The 15,247-nt window shown below is 38.6% G+C and overlaps 2 protein-coding genes across 2 annotated transcripts in view; one reads left to right on the top strand and one right to left on the bottom strand.

The window, feature by feature from the left end:
- Positions 1–15,247, top strand: part of LOC128262351 (kinesin-like protein KIF20B) — a 66,817-nt gene that overhangs the window by 35,936 nt on the left and 15,634 nt on the right. The gene's annotated exons all lie outside the window — the stretch shown is intronic.
- LOC128262353 (uncharacterized) lies at positions 3,101–4,165 on the bottom strand. The gene has a single exon (XM_052996544.1). It carries the CDS (start codon positions 4,011–4,013, stop codon positions 3,186–3,188), a length of 828 nt encoding a protein of 275 aa, XP_052852504.1. The 5' UTR covers positions 4,014–4,165; the 3' UTR covers positions 3,101–3,185.

The raw sequence follows: 15,247 nt of genomic DNA, 5'->3' as shown, positions 1-15,247 counted from the left end.
GACAGCGGAAAAGTGGGGGCGGGGCGGGCGGAAAAGTGGGGAGACATATGATGCATATCGCAAATGTCGTTTGCTGTCAGTTTCCGGTTGTTGCAGCAGCCATTTTGTTTATGCATGAACACGAATGCGACTGCAACTGCAACTGCAGCAAAAAGAAGCCCAAAAATGAGTGGGTGGAAGGTGGGGGGAAAAGGCAAGGGGAAAAACAGGTGAGGGGTGGCCAGGTTGGCGGACAGTCCGGGACAGGTGGCCCATGGTTCAAGTGTAAACTAATTTCGCGCTTTGCACTTGGTTAGCTAGACATTGAGTTATGATTTTTGGTTTCCTTTTGGGGTCAACACTCACGTGGCACGTGATGCCCGGCTTAAAGTCATATTTTATGGATATCGTTCGTTCCACCACCCCGAATCCCAAGAATGGCCCACGTTCTGACAGCTTCACGCTCGATGGCGGTTGGTCAGAAGGGTAAACTGTCCCATAAGTGCTTACAAATGGGGTATACCAATCAATCAATCAAGGCGACATCAGGGGGATGCGCTCAACTGCTTATGATTTGATTACTTAAAAATTTCTATGTATCCAAGTGGATATATAATTTTATATAAATAAATTAATAATACCAACCCTTAGTATATCAATGTTATTATCCAGTGGATGAATAAATTATATAAAATAAATTAATGAATACCAACTGTTAATATAGATCAAACCATCACCATAATAGGGACTCCGAAACAGATTCTACTTATGATTGCCGATAACCAATCGCCAGTATCTTCGATTGCCATTGAAGAACGATGAATTCTGCTCATCCCCCATTGATTAACTCAAAGTCTCGCCAAATGCCGCTGAATGCAATGGACAATTGCTTTGTGTCCTGGTGACTCAAAAGCATACGTATACAAGGACACAAACAAGGACACACTTGATCGGGTTAACATATGTCACGATGACTGGCCACAATGTTTGAATGATGATTAGGACCTGGCACTTGCTAGCCACTCGACTTGATTCGTCGGCATGACGTGTCACTTTATGAGTCACAAAAAAAAAAAAACAAAAATTACAGCGAAAAAGTTTAATACCAACACATAAGCATACCCTTTATAATTAATTTGATTTAAAAAGAGGTATTTAATGTGTGTGTTTAAATGTACAGCGTTTTATTAAATTGAAATTTGGAAATAGCAATTATATAAAATCTAAACATTTAGATTTCTAAATAAAATCTATTAATATTTAAATTCAATATTAAAATGATGATATTGAATGATTATATTTATGATTATCAATTTAAAGCAACATTTTGTAAAAATATCTCTCAAGCTAAACACCTTTATCGGTAAAAAAAACAATTAACCCTTGTATTCAGTGCTGACCTTTCGTCCCTTTTCCCTTAGTTAAAACAAACTTTCCAGGCGAGGAGTGTGTGTGGACTAAAAGCAAAAGGCAATTAAATGTCATAAAAGTGCCCGCAACGTACTAAAATAGGGATTGAAATCTCTTCGCTCTGTCTTTTGAACTTGAGACGAAGGGCAGCAGCTGGGACTGCGACCACAGGCCCGGGGTTCAAGCAACCGAGCATGTCTAGACAATTTCAGCTTTATCCTTCTCAGACAACAAAGTCTTTATTAGCTCAACAACGGATTTTTGGTGCAGATCGTATGACGTGATATTTATTTTCATTTCATGGCCGAGAGGAACGTTAAATTAGCGAAAATTCGACGACGCTTCAGCTCCGAATTGTATCGCATATATGGCACTGGAAATTGAATATGTTGAATGGGAGGCAAACGAATATGCTTTTAGTGCTGTCAATTTAATTACGATGATATCAATTTTAGTCACACAAATTCCGTTAAAGCCTCTTGGCTCTTGATTAACTTATTAAATCTGGCACAAAAAACATGTGAGAGACTTTAATCATCAACTGACAAATTTTGAGCAAAGCTCTTTTCGTTTTATAGCTAAAAAAAAATATCAAGGCAAATAAAATTGAACTGTAAACCGAGCGAAAACAAAAGCAAGAGCACATGTTTTGTAATTAAAATATACCAAAAGAAACAAAAGTATATTAACATACACAAAACCGCAAACTATGTTGGCCTTTACATGGATTCTTAAATAATAACAGAAGCGCAGAAAAAATCGTTTGTGGAAATAAGTGAAATAATTGTTATGGGTTGTACAGATACCTAAAGTTTATATTTTAAATGTAAATTGAAATTGACACTTTTTGGCTTTAAAACAGCGGAGTTTTATTTAATTAACGAAATTTGGTTGCTGACTATGTATTACAAACACATATAGTTTATTTTTATATGGGTATGTTGTTAAATATGCATATTATTATAAATTTTTTGTCGATGATATCAACTTGCAATGTTTTGGTAAATTCATGTTTTAAGTTAAAAAAAGCAATATAATCGATCGCAATATTGAGAATTTTGTAGCTTTACATTTACATTTCCAAAATAAATGCTTCCTCTGTTCTATCCTTCGTCCTTACTTTCTCCTTTCACGCACACCAAGGCAAGTGAAAGTGAGAAGCCCGTTAGGTGTCATTATCGTTGTTGCTCACTTAGTTATCCCTTCGAAAGTCCTTCGTGCTCTCATGTGTGCGTCTGTGTGGGTTGGGTCCATTATGGCCCAAAAAGTTGTGCGGTGTCTGGGTTGCAAAAACTATATTTTTTAAGCTGTGCTGGCCAAGAAATTGTTAGATGGAGTCATTTGAGATCAGAGGCGATAACGGTTATTTGGTGTCTAAATTAGTTTGGATGCGTCTGCGTGTGAGGACCCCCTTTGCCTCAAAGATTAAAATAAAGTAGAGTGTGTTAAGGACTCTGACATTATTTTTAAGTTTTTGGTTTTAAATACCATTAACAAAGGGTTTTGGTATCAACACATTCATTTTGATTCCATTAGGGCTGTTATTGCTACTCATTTCATAAGAGACATATTAATAAATATTTTTTGATTCAAGGAAGCTAATGGCAAAATTTTAACAAATAATCTAAATCTAAAATAATCTAAAGCTTCCAAAACGATATTTGAAAATTTCTTAAAAATGTCAAAGAAAAGGTTTTTTTTGAGTATGCACAAAAAATAACTTTTTGTATTACAGGCATTGCAAGTTAAAATTTTAAGTTTTAATAAGATCTGTGATTTCTTCACTCCATCTTAGTTTATAAAGTGCGCGGATTAACTCGGTTTTTAGCATTTTTCGAGCGAATGGTTTTCGTCTCGGTCCTAACAGCTCTAAGGTCCCAGTTCTTGCCTTTGTCCGCGACCCGCGTGTGCTTTGACTCTTTTTTCCCAATGTCGTGGTTTTGAGGTTCCTCCTCCTCGACTAGTATGTCAACCACTTCCGGTTCCGGGGGTGGGGGTGTTGTTGTTGGTTCTGTTTCAGTGGGAATGTTTACCACCGCCGGATGATCCACGACACCAGCCATGAGCTTTTCGAAGCAGTGATGCTTGCCATCGAATCCCGGCTCCGGATCCTCCTTAGGCAGACTGTCGTCAGAAATCTGTGAATGGGTGGTGAAGCGATCGTATTGAAGGTATGGGTACGAGTCAGTTGAATCGTGTTCACAGGGATGGCACTCCTCCTCGGCGATTTCGGGGATGAAGTCGATATCCTCGCTGCATAGACTGTCTGTTAATGTGGCGAACTCGTCGTGGATCAGGCGCCTGGCCAACTCCACCGTGGCGAACTCGTTGTAGTGCAATTTGCGACGACGGGCGAAGGACATGCGGCGTGCCCGTTCGCTCAGGGTTTCCGGAAAATCCAAATCATCCGACTCATCGGAACTGGAGGATGGATCCCGCATGAAAAAGTCCGGCATCACGTTCCTGGCCTCCTTGTGCAACTTTTGCCTCAGCTCCTTGAGGCACATTACTGGTTCCCTGGGCAGTTTTGGCGATGACGAAGATTGGAAATGCACTTCGTAGGGATCCGAGTGAATGGGATATCCCAGGCTCATCAAATCAAACGTTGTCTTCTTAGCCGTCATGGTCAGTAGTTGTATTGTGTGAAAACAATGGTTGTTAACTTATTTTTAATATTATTGTTATTATTTGTGTATTTTTAAAAATATTTTATGTGGCTCGTTGCCAGTCTAGATATGGAATGAGTTTTGATATACCAGCTCACTTTTAAACTTTAAATTTTGAGTTTTGGGTGACTGGTTAACTAGATAGTAGTCTTTGAGCAAAAGAACAGATTTTACATTGCTAGAAGCTTTTGATTTGTACGGATTGCAAATTGTTTCATAGCTGTCTATCTACGAATTACATTTTATTTTAATTTATTATTTTCACCCTACCAGTTCTTCCCATTGAACCCAAATTTTTTTTCTGTCTGGGTCCATGGCTACCAGATTGTTTTTGATAATGGCAGAGATTCGCTTACATTCCATAATTTGATGTCACATTTTTTTTTACCACAACGCGGGTTAAGAGTTTGACCTTTGGTGCGAGTTGACATTAACAAAAAAAGGCCAGAGAAATTTGTTTGCTAGCCAATTTCGATTGTGTCAAAAGAAGGGAGCGTTATTTATTGGGCCGCAGGCGCCATTGTCTAGCCAACGATGGGAATAAATATGCCAGCGGTGTCTCACAAGGATGCATAAATTGTCAAATCGAGATTTCGGCTTTCGATGAATTTAATTGGATTGAAAAGTTTTCTTCGCGTATCGCCAAAACCGAAAATTGAGCTGTTGAAACGTGACAATTCCACCATCTCAAACACAACCGCAGCAGCAAATACGCATACAATTAAACTGAATTTTCGGCATCTGGTTTCGAGATACAAGTGCCTTTTTTGGACACCATTTGACCCACATTTAAAGAACGAATTCTGCCAAGAATAAAATGTTTATTTTGCATTTTATGCCAAAAGAGAGAGCGCTAAAATTATTTACGCAGCATCAGGCATGTCATTTGCATGTGCCACGCCCCCTGCTCCAGCACCGAAAAATTCAAGGCAAGCCAAACCAACCAATGAAATTTACAAAAATACGCTAAAAGTATTTACATTTGACTCGGAAAAATTATACATTTCCGTGCAAATAAAAAGCAAACGCAGGGCATCTCAGTCGATGGCTGGAAAACGGGGCGGACAGCATCGAGGAGATGCCCGGAAATAAAACCAGAATCAGAACCAGAAAGCGGATTAGGGGTCTCCAAAGAAAACCCATGAACTTCAGATGCTCTTGAGGAAAAAAAAACACAAGAAAATCCAAAATTGTCATCAATTACTTAAAAATTTTCGGGTCAGCATAGGAATGTCGATTTTTCTTAAAATTTCTTGTAAATGTTTGTTAAGTTAAATTTATGTATTTAGAAATTAATTAACCGATTTTTTAAGATTGTGGCTACTCCTTCGTTAAAGGATAACGGCAGGCGTGGTAAAAAAAAGCGCGTTACCAAAGAGGAAAGAGCTCCAAATCCGCAAACAAACACTGTGACAGTTACAATGCGGGAACTGAAAAGTGGGTGTTGATGGGTGGAAAGGCATCACCCGGCAGAATGAAATGTACTCTCTATTGACATTTGATTCGGCGAGTGAGGCTGGGAAATAAAAAATATATATATCTGGATATGTACAAGTGCAGAGCGGACCCAGTTAGCCCGAGTTTTGCGGGGTAAGTGCGGAAAAGAGGGCAGCTGCACAAAGCCTTGCTCGGATTTCGCTGAAGGAAAACTCTACGCTTTTTCCACTTCGAGACTGCCGTTTTCGTTTCATTGTTTGTTTGTTTAGTTGGTTTCGTTTCGTTTCGGCTCGCTTTGTTCCGTTCCGTTTTCGCATTTGTTTGTTTGGCTGTGGATTGTGTTTCCGGTTACAAGGCTTCCAGGCTCCCATCGCCAAACCATCGCCAAACCATCTCGAATCCCCTGTCCTGTCGCCTTGACGCATAAATTTGCCTTAATTTGTCGCAAAATAATTTCATTCATTTACGTGCTGCCATTTACATGGCCCTCGGTCCTCGTTGATAACTTATTTAAGCGCTTTCCCCCAAGCAAAGGAAAAACAAAATTTGAACAAAATAAATTATCAAACTGTCACATTGACGTATCGCCCAAGTGAGACAATCCGGGCAAACCGAGGAGCCAACAGGGAAAAGTCGAGCCAATCTCCTGGCCATAATCTAGAGCATCATGTTGCTCGTTTAAAGGATGTCAAAGGTTGGCCATATATCAGCAAAAGGCATCAAACGCAGTCGAGTCGAGGCGTCGGCTTCAGCCCGTTAACAATTTCATGTAACAAATTCTTTGTGCCTGATGCCGGACATGGATACATGGTCAGGAGTGGCTGCCACTGGAGTGGGTGGAGAAAAGCACTTGGAAAAATTAACACAAGGTTTACTATATTGATAACTGCGGTAGACATTTATTTTTAATCACCGACACAAGATGTTCCTTTTTTAAATAATTATTTTGTAGATATCTTTTAAATAACATTTATGTTGTTCTTCAGGCGGCATTTAGTTTAGTAGAGTTTTTAAAGTATAATCAAATGGAAGTGAAATCAAAATTGAAGATAAGTAGTTAATTTGAACTACAGTTTTTTTTCCAGTGCCGACATTCGAGCTGTTTCAGATTTCCAATAAATATGCCTAGGGTGGACGTGGTCCTTCCACTGATCCTGATACTGCCGTGGGTTCTGCTTCTGTTCTGTACAGTTCTGGACTCGAAAACACCGCACTTCCTGCTGTCTGCCACCCACTGTCGCTTATTTGACATCCTGACAGTTTCGACAGTTTGCCTCTCGTTTCTCGCTCCACGACAAAGTGCGTAGGGACGCAGCACGAAGGATGAGGGGCACAACTTTGTTTATTTATATGGTTTACTCGGGATGTGTGTGCTGGTTACCTTGTGCCCGGCGCTGCGGTTTCTGCCGTAAACGTTGCTTTGTTGTCGAACGCGCGGTTCTGAGCGGAAAAAGCGGGAAAAGTGGGAAATGCCGCAGAAAAATATCCAACGCACGCGGGGTTTAAGGTGTAGCCCAGCATGTGACAAGGATTCGATGCTAACCCAGCTCTCGGGATGTGTATTTATGAACGCCACTGTTGGCCACTAACAAGCGGCTAAAATCTGTCGCCAACAATGCTGACAATTGGTTGTGGAACACGGGGAAAGACGTCAATCTGACGGGGGCTTAGATATGGCGATTTGATGTGGGTACAATCTGTCTGGTCTTTCAGGGTGATCAAAATTGAGGGTTCAGTAATTCAGTTATTCTTACGCTTCACACTTATCTTAAATACTAATCTTTTTTTAAGTTTTTGTAACTAATGTTAATACCACATTAAGAAATACGGATATAACTTAATAATATGTATAAATATTTTGTCAATGATACAAAGCATAATCATATTATATAATTTATTCTTTCCAGCATAGACAGAGAGCTTCCAATAAAAACTATTTTATAAATTTGTTAGTAATTAAAAACAATTTGCAAAGATTGTCTCTTTTTAATAACGAAAAATTTTCCTATCGATAAGCAAATAATATTAGACGAATGAGGTTTTAAAACCAGTAAACTTTAAAGTCTTAAGCTTAGCCACCTTAAAGATATTTTTATTTCATTTTATACTTGATAGTCATTGAAGCCCTCTGTGTTTTGCCGATGAATTGTCACCTGAGACTCTGTAATTTTTGATTACTTTCTCAGTTACTTTGGCGGGGCGCAGTCTTGCCCTGTTACAATTTGCGGCAAAAGATTTAAAAGGTAGCAAGTGAAACGTAATAACTCACTACTGAGCTCGAATTCCAGTTGAGATTGAGCTGTGGATTCGGATCTGATCCCGACCGATTGGCACACATATTTTCCGCTTTTCTTTGCAATTATGGGGCAGATGGAAGCAGATTTGGAACGGGACGATTGACCTGACCATTCCCCATCCCGTTTTGCTGGGGACTCGGGCTCTTGTTGATTTTGCCGATACCGCTGCAGGCCAACGGATGCTATGGACACACAAGACAAACGGATGGACAGAAAGTTGTTTGCTTCATTGGCTGCCACAAAATATCAACAAGCATTTTGTTTATTTTCTCAACAGCACACACACACAAGTACACACATCCATTAGACGGAGGGGCGGAGGCGATGTACTGACTCTTTTAAGTGCATGTTGTTTTAGCGTTTGTGACATGCAACTGCCGGGGGGAAATCGAACTGAATGGAAACGTAGGTTCAGTCCCGAATTTATGCATCTGCAATAGCATGTATCCATTGTTTAACCACCGAAGTGCTTGGTCATCCGTCCTTCAGCTGAAGTGCCATTTTTAAGGCAATCGGAATTGGCAAGTGAAAAACTAGCCAGCTGTCTTTCATGTTTGTGTTTGCTTATTGATTATTCGATTGGCTTTTCATTTACGTTAAATTAGTTTTCAAATGCCAATGGGAAAACTTGTGTATTTGTAAATGTTTCTGCACTCACAGCTCTTCTGGATTTCATTTTTTGAGTTGCCTTAGAATTTATGTAACAAATCATTTTTATTTGCTGTGCAAATGATCCAGAAAAGAGTTGAACAGGTTTTATTTATAAAATTATTAATACAATAATTCTACACAAATTCTGTAATTCTCTTAAGTTTCTTAATATTATCTAATGACACCAATTAAATTTTCAATAATTATCTCTCTAAATCTTATTTTAATGAATGTATTTTAAGGATTAATTCTTTTTGATTTCAAACCACTCAGAAAACTTCTTGTTTTGTGGGAGTCGCATGCAGATGACATTCTTCTGCACATTTCCCTTATGATATATGCAAAGTTGGTGGTAAATTTATGCAGTTGTGACTTTGCATAGTAGCTGTGAGTTCGGGGCTCTGGTTCGGGTCCTTTTTCTGGGCTCCTCCGATCAATGCCAGTGCCGTTGGCCATGTCAACGAACGGGGAACGATACGAGTATGCATCCATGGATGGGTGGCAGATACCAGATACCCTGCTCGAGATACGGTTATGGATATGGAGTAGCTACGGCCATGACTGCAATTTAAATATTGCATGTGCTTCGATAGGATAAGCCGTGACCGGAACGAGCAGCAGGAATGAGCCGGACCCAAGTACCAACTTTGTTGGGGGTCTTCAATGCACTTGGGAAAAAGTATTTAATATAAACACAAAATATTGCTTACATAAAATTTAGGGGAAAAAAAAGAGGGTACATTAATAGATTTAACAGTACGCGGGTATTCAAACTAAAATAAAGACCCTTTTCTAAATATTGTTTCCATTAAAAAAAGCTTAAGGAAAAATATATTTTTGTCTGGCACATGCTAAAACAGCCTATCATAAAAATATAAAATGAAAATATACATTTTTCTAGTCAACCTATCAAAAGTCTTTAACGTTTTTTCATTTAATAATTTATTTTATAATTTTATTTTCTTTATTAAAATTACCAGATCAAACTCCGACCTCTTTTTTTCCAGCGTACAGCCCCATATGCAAGTGCGCCGACACATATTAAGCATAAAATTGTGTGCCAAACAAAGTAACGATAAATTGGACTATGTAAAAGTAAGCAGAGCCTGCAGATGGAGTTGGAGCTGGAGGACTTGATGGCGATGGCGATGGAGCGGGCAATCCCATTCAGAAAAGAGGGGCGTATTTGGCAGGAAGCGTCGCATTATAATTTATGCACATGCAAGCCACGGAGTCTGGCCGGGGTCGTCTGGTCGGTTTTCTGGTGTGGTTTTGGTGTGGTTCAGGTCCCGGGTCTGCCACTTAATCCGCGTTTAATAACACGAAGCCGGCACTGCCCAGCCCTTGATCCCGATGCGCGATACGCCTTTCTGAAGGGGGTTCGCGGAAACGCCACTGCAGACGCTCCATGTCGATAACAATAGCTTAAAGCGCTTTTTGGCGTTCGCACAGACTCTGCACATTTTTGGAAGCAATATTTTTTGAGGGCTATATATAAACTTTAAAATAATAATATCGAGAGTAAGGAGGCTTTGTTTTATAGTAAACTTAAACTTTAATTTGTTGTAAATATTTGATATTTAATTATCTTATGTTAACCAGTAGTATAAGTATTTTTTAAATTAAATAAAAAAGCATTTGAATAACAAAAATTAACGAAATCCATCATTTTTACTTGAGCAAGCTATGTAAAACTTAAACTTTTTTATTTCTCTTAACGCAGGTGCTTAAAAGCCTCTTGAACTGGACATCCAATCAATGGCGATTGCCACCGCTTAACCCCATAAAATGCGGTGAAATCTTTTGAAAATCTTTAACGCTCCAATGCCCCACCGAGGGAAATATTTCGTGTTTTTATTTTTATTTTTTGGCTCCGGATCGTATGTTATGCATGCCTACCCCAAGGGTCAAAGGGTGAGAATGTTTAACCAAAGGCATTTTTATCAGCCGAGGTCTTAACACGCATATTCAAATATGCCAGACACACACTCACACACGGCTGCAGTCACACACACAGAGAGACATAAACAAGTCAAGGCTTCATTGAATGTGTGTGTGTTGGTGAGGGGGTGAATTCGAGGCTGGGGTAACGTCTGCGGGTTAAAAGGGAAACCTTATCGAAAACGTTTAAACGCACGCAAATTCCACGTGGGCAAGATAAAACATGCATAAGCCAGGAGAGGGCTCATGGTGGGCGTAGCTGGGTTGGGTGGTGAAGGCCTTTTGTGAGGCTCCCTTTCTTTGTGTATGTGTGGGTTAAAAATATGCCAACGTTAAATATTTGTCGCATGCTGTTGTTGCTATTGTAGGCCGTCTCTGGTTTGGCACCCCTCAGATAAAGCGTTAACTACACACACACACACACTCTCAGATATGCACTCACACAGATACTCACGCATACACATGTGCCCTGGTAAGTGTAATCTTTTGCGTGCTTTACGCATTACGCTCGACGCAGGACACCGTTGCAGGACACTTTGAATTATTCATTTACATGTCCCTATTGCAGGTGACTTTCTCTATACCCTGCAATTTTGGTAAAGAAAATAAACTTTGAAAAAAAACATATTATATTATGTAATCAATAATCATTAAACGACCAAATAAGAAATGATGTGTACTGCCCAAGATTAAAGGACAGAAAAGATTATGAGATTTTAATTTAAAGATAGGAAATAATTTAGTTTCAATAAATAAAAAAGTTTTAAATTCGATGTAGTTAAATGCGTTTTTATCACATTAAATATTTTTTTAATTTTTGGAAAGCATTATGAAGTATAAAATATTGAAGATATATACTGGGTATTACGTAGTAGTTACCATGGGCAACATTATTCTCCCCTGTTTTATATACGCAATCCAAGGGACAGTTGACCCAATAGGGAAAGCTAAAGGTACCGCTGGGTGGGGATTTGAACGGGGGAGGACCAGGTAAGACTGCTAAGCCCACCGCCTCCCAATAGGCGTGTTTGTAGCAACAACTGTATTTACTTTTATCGCTGATAAAGCGCATAATTTATGGCTGCTTCACAAAATTTAAATGCCCACGAGAATGTGCGATGGGAGACAAAGCGCTAAGGAATTTTTCCCCAGCTCCACGTAAATCTTCCTGCGTGTGCTTTTGTCCAGGTCACTTGATCTCCATGGCACGCGTTCCAGCTATGCCAATTATTTCGGACAGCCAGAGCTAAGCGCAACAACAATTTAATATGCAGACAATAGATTGTTCATTTTCATAATTAAGTGTACATTTTTTTATTTTAGTTATTTTCCATTATGAATTAATTACTTCAATTAATTTTAAATTAAAAAAAGCTCAGAGCAAGCTATCAAAAGTGACCTAGTTAATCGACTGAATATCTCAACAAAAACTAAAAAAAAAGTAAGTTAATTGTACAAAAAACCCGGAGAATTTAAACATGTGACTATTTCGACCAGCATAGCAATCCTAATGCCAACTACTAAATTACACTTTTTACTTCCGCTTTAAAAAATAAATGCACATAAACCAAACTTAGCTAACTAAGAGAGACTATGTACTTACATACATATTTACTTTTGCCTATTTTTTAATACCGATTTAATTAAAATAAATCAGAGATAAAAAACTTGCTTTACATTTACATTTTGCGAAAAGGCCACCGACCTTTAAATACGAATGCAATAATAAGCGAACCATTTGCTAAACAAACTGTTGCACTTGTAAAAACATGTAAATCCAGATCAATATTTAACAGCAATTTCAATTGAAAACTTGTTGAACTTGCTGCGAAGTGAGGTGGGCGGTAAACGTAACTTTAGGCGTGGGCGTGGTCATTCAAAATCAATTACACACGCCCCCGAGGTCAGAACGCAGTGATTTAATTTATAGTCAGCACGGGAAACTATGTGTGTGTATCTCCCTCTCTACCTTTGTTGTAAATAATTGTACTTTAATAGCTGATTAGAATGTAAATGTAAAAAGCATTGCCTACATTTTGGGGCTGCCTTCTAATAAATGTTTTTAGCTTGTGTGTGTGTGTTTTATTAAAGGGTGAAAAACGAGCGTGTTTTGGTACTGTGAAAAATGGAAATTCAATTGCATTGCAATGTGATGAATGTTCATGAGTAAAATATGTGGCGTTAAATTTTTGTCGAGGGTAAACAAAAGTCAAGTAAATTTAAATGGGAATTAGGAAAATTCGGTATACACTTACAAGGCTGAAGGAAATGGAATGTTTTAGTACTTGCAAACGGAAACTTGTATTGTCATTATACTATAGGCTATGTTTAAGGCAGCATTTCCAATATTTCACTTTAATAATAAGCAGAGGTAAGTATTTAATCTTTTACAATCGCAGAAATTTTGTAAGGCTTTAGAACTTATATAATAATAACAAAATTAAATATTTTTATATTTATTTTATATGAGAAGCTAACATTGCTCTAAATCTTATATTGTGCCGGCTAATTCCAGACTAGAAAAATCACATAAAAACTTCACGCGTTCTCATCTGAATTATACTACCCCATTAAGTTGCTGTATAAAATCAGCTGCGGAACGAGGCAATATTCCTGCGCCTTTTTGGGGTCAAAAGAGAAACGTAAAGCAGGCGAATGTAAAAGGGAGGGACCCAGAGTTTACGGGTTTCGGCACAAGAAATGGCACAAAGGAAATTTATGACTATTAAGCCAAAAGTATGTGGCATTTGTTGCTATTTTTGCACACGCTCGCAGGTTAAAGTTATGCGACAGAAATAGCGCTAAAATATGCAAAGCAAAATCGCACAAAAATGTCAGGCTCCGTTTTCGCGATTCCTTCATTCCACGAAGCCCGCTATCAAAATAGATGAATCGAATTAAGTAAAGAAAAAAGTTCCCAGAGCGGGCCTTAATTGAAACGCTGACAGAGGGCGGGAATAGAGACAGGTACTTGGACCCCAAGCAATCAACCTAATTTGTCGTATGCAGTGCGTCCTGTCCAGTGTCGTGTCTGCAGTTCGTTCTATCTGTCCATCCGTCCATCAGCCAGTCGGTCAATATTTATAATGATAGCTAATCTGCAGAAAGGGCAGTCCAACCCCCCGATCCCCGTTTCCTGTTCCCGTCGTAGGCCGAGGTCACCGAAGTGCTCTGAACCCTCGACTGTATGTCTGCGCTTTGTTTGCCCCTCCGTCGAGTGGAAGCGCTTTAAAATGATGGCGGAAAATAAATTGAAAGTACTTGTCCATTGTTTGATTAATGTGTCAATAATGGCAAACGGACCACGACCCGGAATTTTTCAGATAACGATGGAGAAAAACTCCAGTCGAATTGAATGTTGGACAAAGTGCTTTGGCAGATTAAAGCGAACAAACTTTAAATTTGAAACAAATGCAGTTTTTTGACAACAATTTTTTTTATTTTTATTAGAATATTGCAATTTACTTAATAATGATTTAAAACAAATTTCTGCATACCTATTTAAAAGTTTTAAACATTTAGCAATCATTTATCTAGCCAATTTGTCTTGGGTGATATACAATAAAACATTTATTCTATTTTTATATTAGAACTTAACAAAAAAAAATGACCTTGAAGCAAAACAAGTAAAAGCCGTAATACTTTAGATAAATGCTCAGCACATATCTACTATGTAGAGACTAATGAAAACTTATATTTGTCTGAGGGTGCCCAAGTCCTTTCTCCTTTCTCCGTTGTCAAAGATTTTCCCTCCGATACAAACTTCAAGTACACCATCGTAAAACTCCGCCAAAGCACCAGTCGCAACTTTTTCAACAGCCCTAACTGACAATTTCAACTAATTTGCTCAACTGACGCCCAATAAATCTCCGTGTCCAAATCAACTTGGCCACGCCCCCACTCCGCCTCCGCCCCTTAGGTCCACACCCACTGCATTGCTGTAAGCTCATTTACACCAAGGGAGAAAGGCAGAGAAAGGATCCACTACAATGGCATCGTCACTGCAAAGAAACGTAATTTTATGTAATTGAAACCATTTTCGTGTTAATTAAACTCTTTTTTTGCTCCCAACGATGCTTCGCGTTGGACTGCTCCTCTGCCTCTCAGGCTGATGGAGGTCTTGGTCTTGGCTTAAAGCATTTTACACTTGCCATTAACGTGGCTCTGCGTCCAAAGTGACAGCCACAATGAAAGCAAAGACGCGGACTTTGGATCCGGCATGAAAATGAGGGTTGCACTTGAAAAAAAAATACTCTGAATAAAAAAAATAGATTGAAAACGAAATGCTACGGTTACAATAATGTTATAAATTTGATGTAAAACCACAAATGTTTGTCTAACAAAAAAAAATAATATAGTAAACCAGATTAATGTAAATTAAAAATCACTTCAGCTTGCGAACATCATTTTAATCCTCTTTTATTTAAGTAATAATTAACTTTAATACTTTATACAAAAATTAAAATATATACTTTTTTTCAGTGCATCTGCTACCAGCAGAAGTCATCGGGCAACGGTTGTCCATCGGTTGAGTTGGGTTCTTGAAGAATCCGCAGGGACTGCTTCACAGTCATTAAATTGGATTTCTTTTTGAGCATCGTTCGCTGCCTGCGTTTTGAAGGGTTTTCCGAACAAGATGCGAGCAGGGTGTATAAATGAGTATTTTGAATAACAAATGCTCTGCTTTTGGAAAATGCATTTGGCTAGTTTGGTTTTGAATCTGTCTGAGGTCTTACTAACTTCTGTGCTTTGTTTTTCTGATTCCTCATCTGAGCTTAGGCAAATATATTAAATCAACGCACAAAATTAGCAGGGTTAATTATCAAATAACCAAAAGTTTTACCCCAACCAGGATCATAATTTTCA

The sequence above is a fragment of the Drosophila gunungcola genome, unplaced genomic scaffold, assembly GCF_025200985.1.
Source record: "Drosophila gunungcola strain Sukarami unplaced genomic scaffold, Dgunungcola_SK_2 000001F, whole genome shotgun sequence".
NCBI lineage: Eukaryota > Metazoa > Arthropoda > Insecta > Diptera > Drosophilidae > Drosophila > Drosophila gunungcola.
The sequence above is the reverse complement of the archived record's forward strand: the minus strand, read 5'-3'. Positions and strand labels throughout refer to the sequence as shown.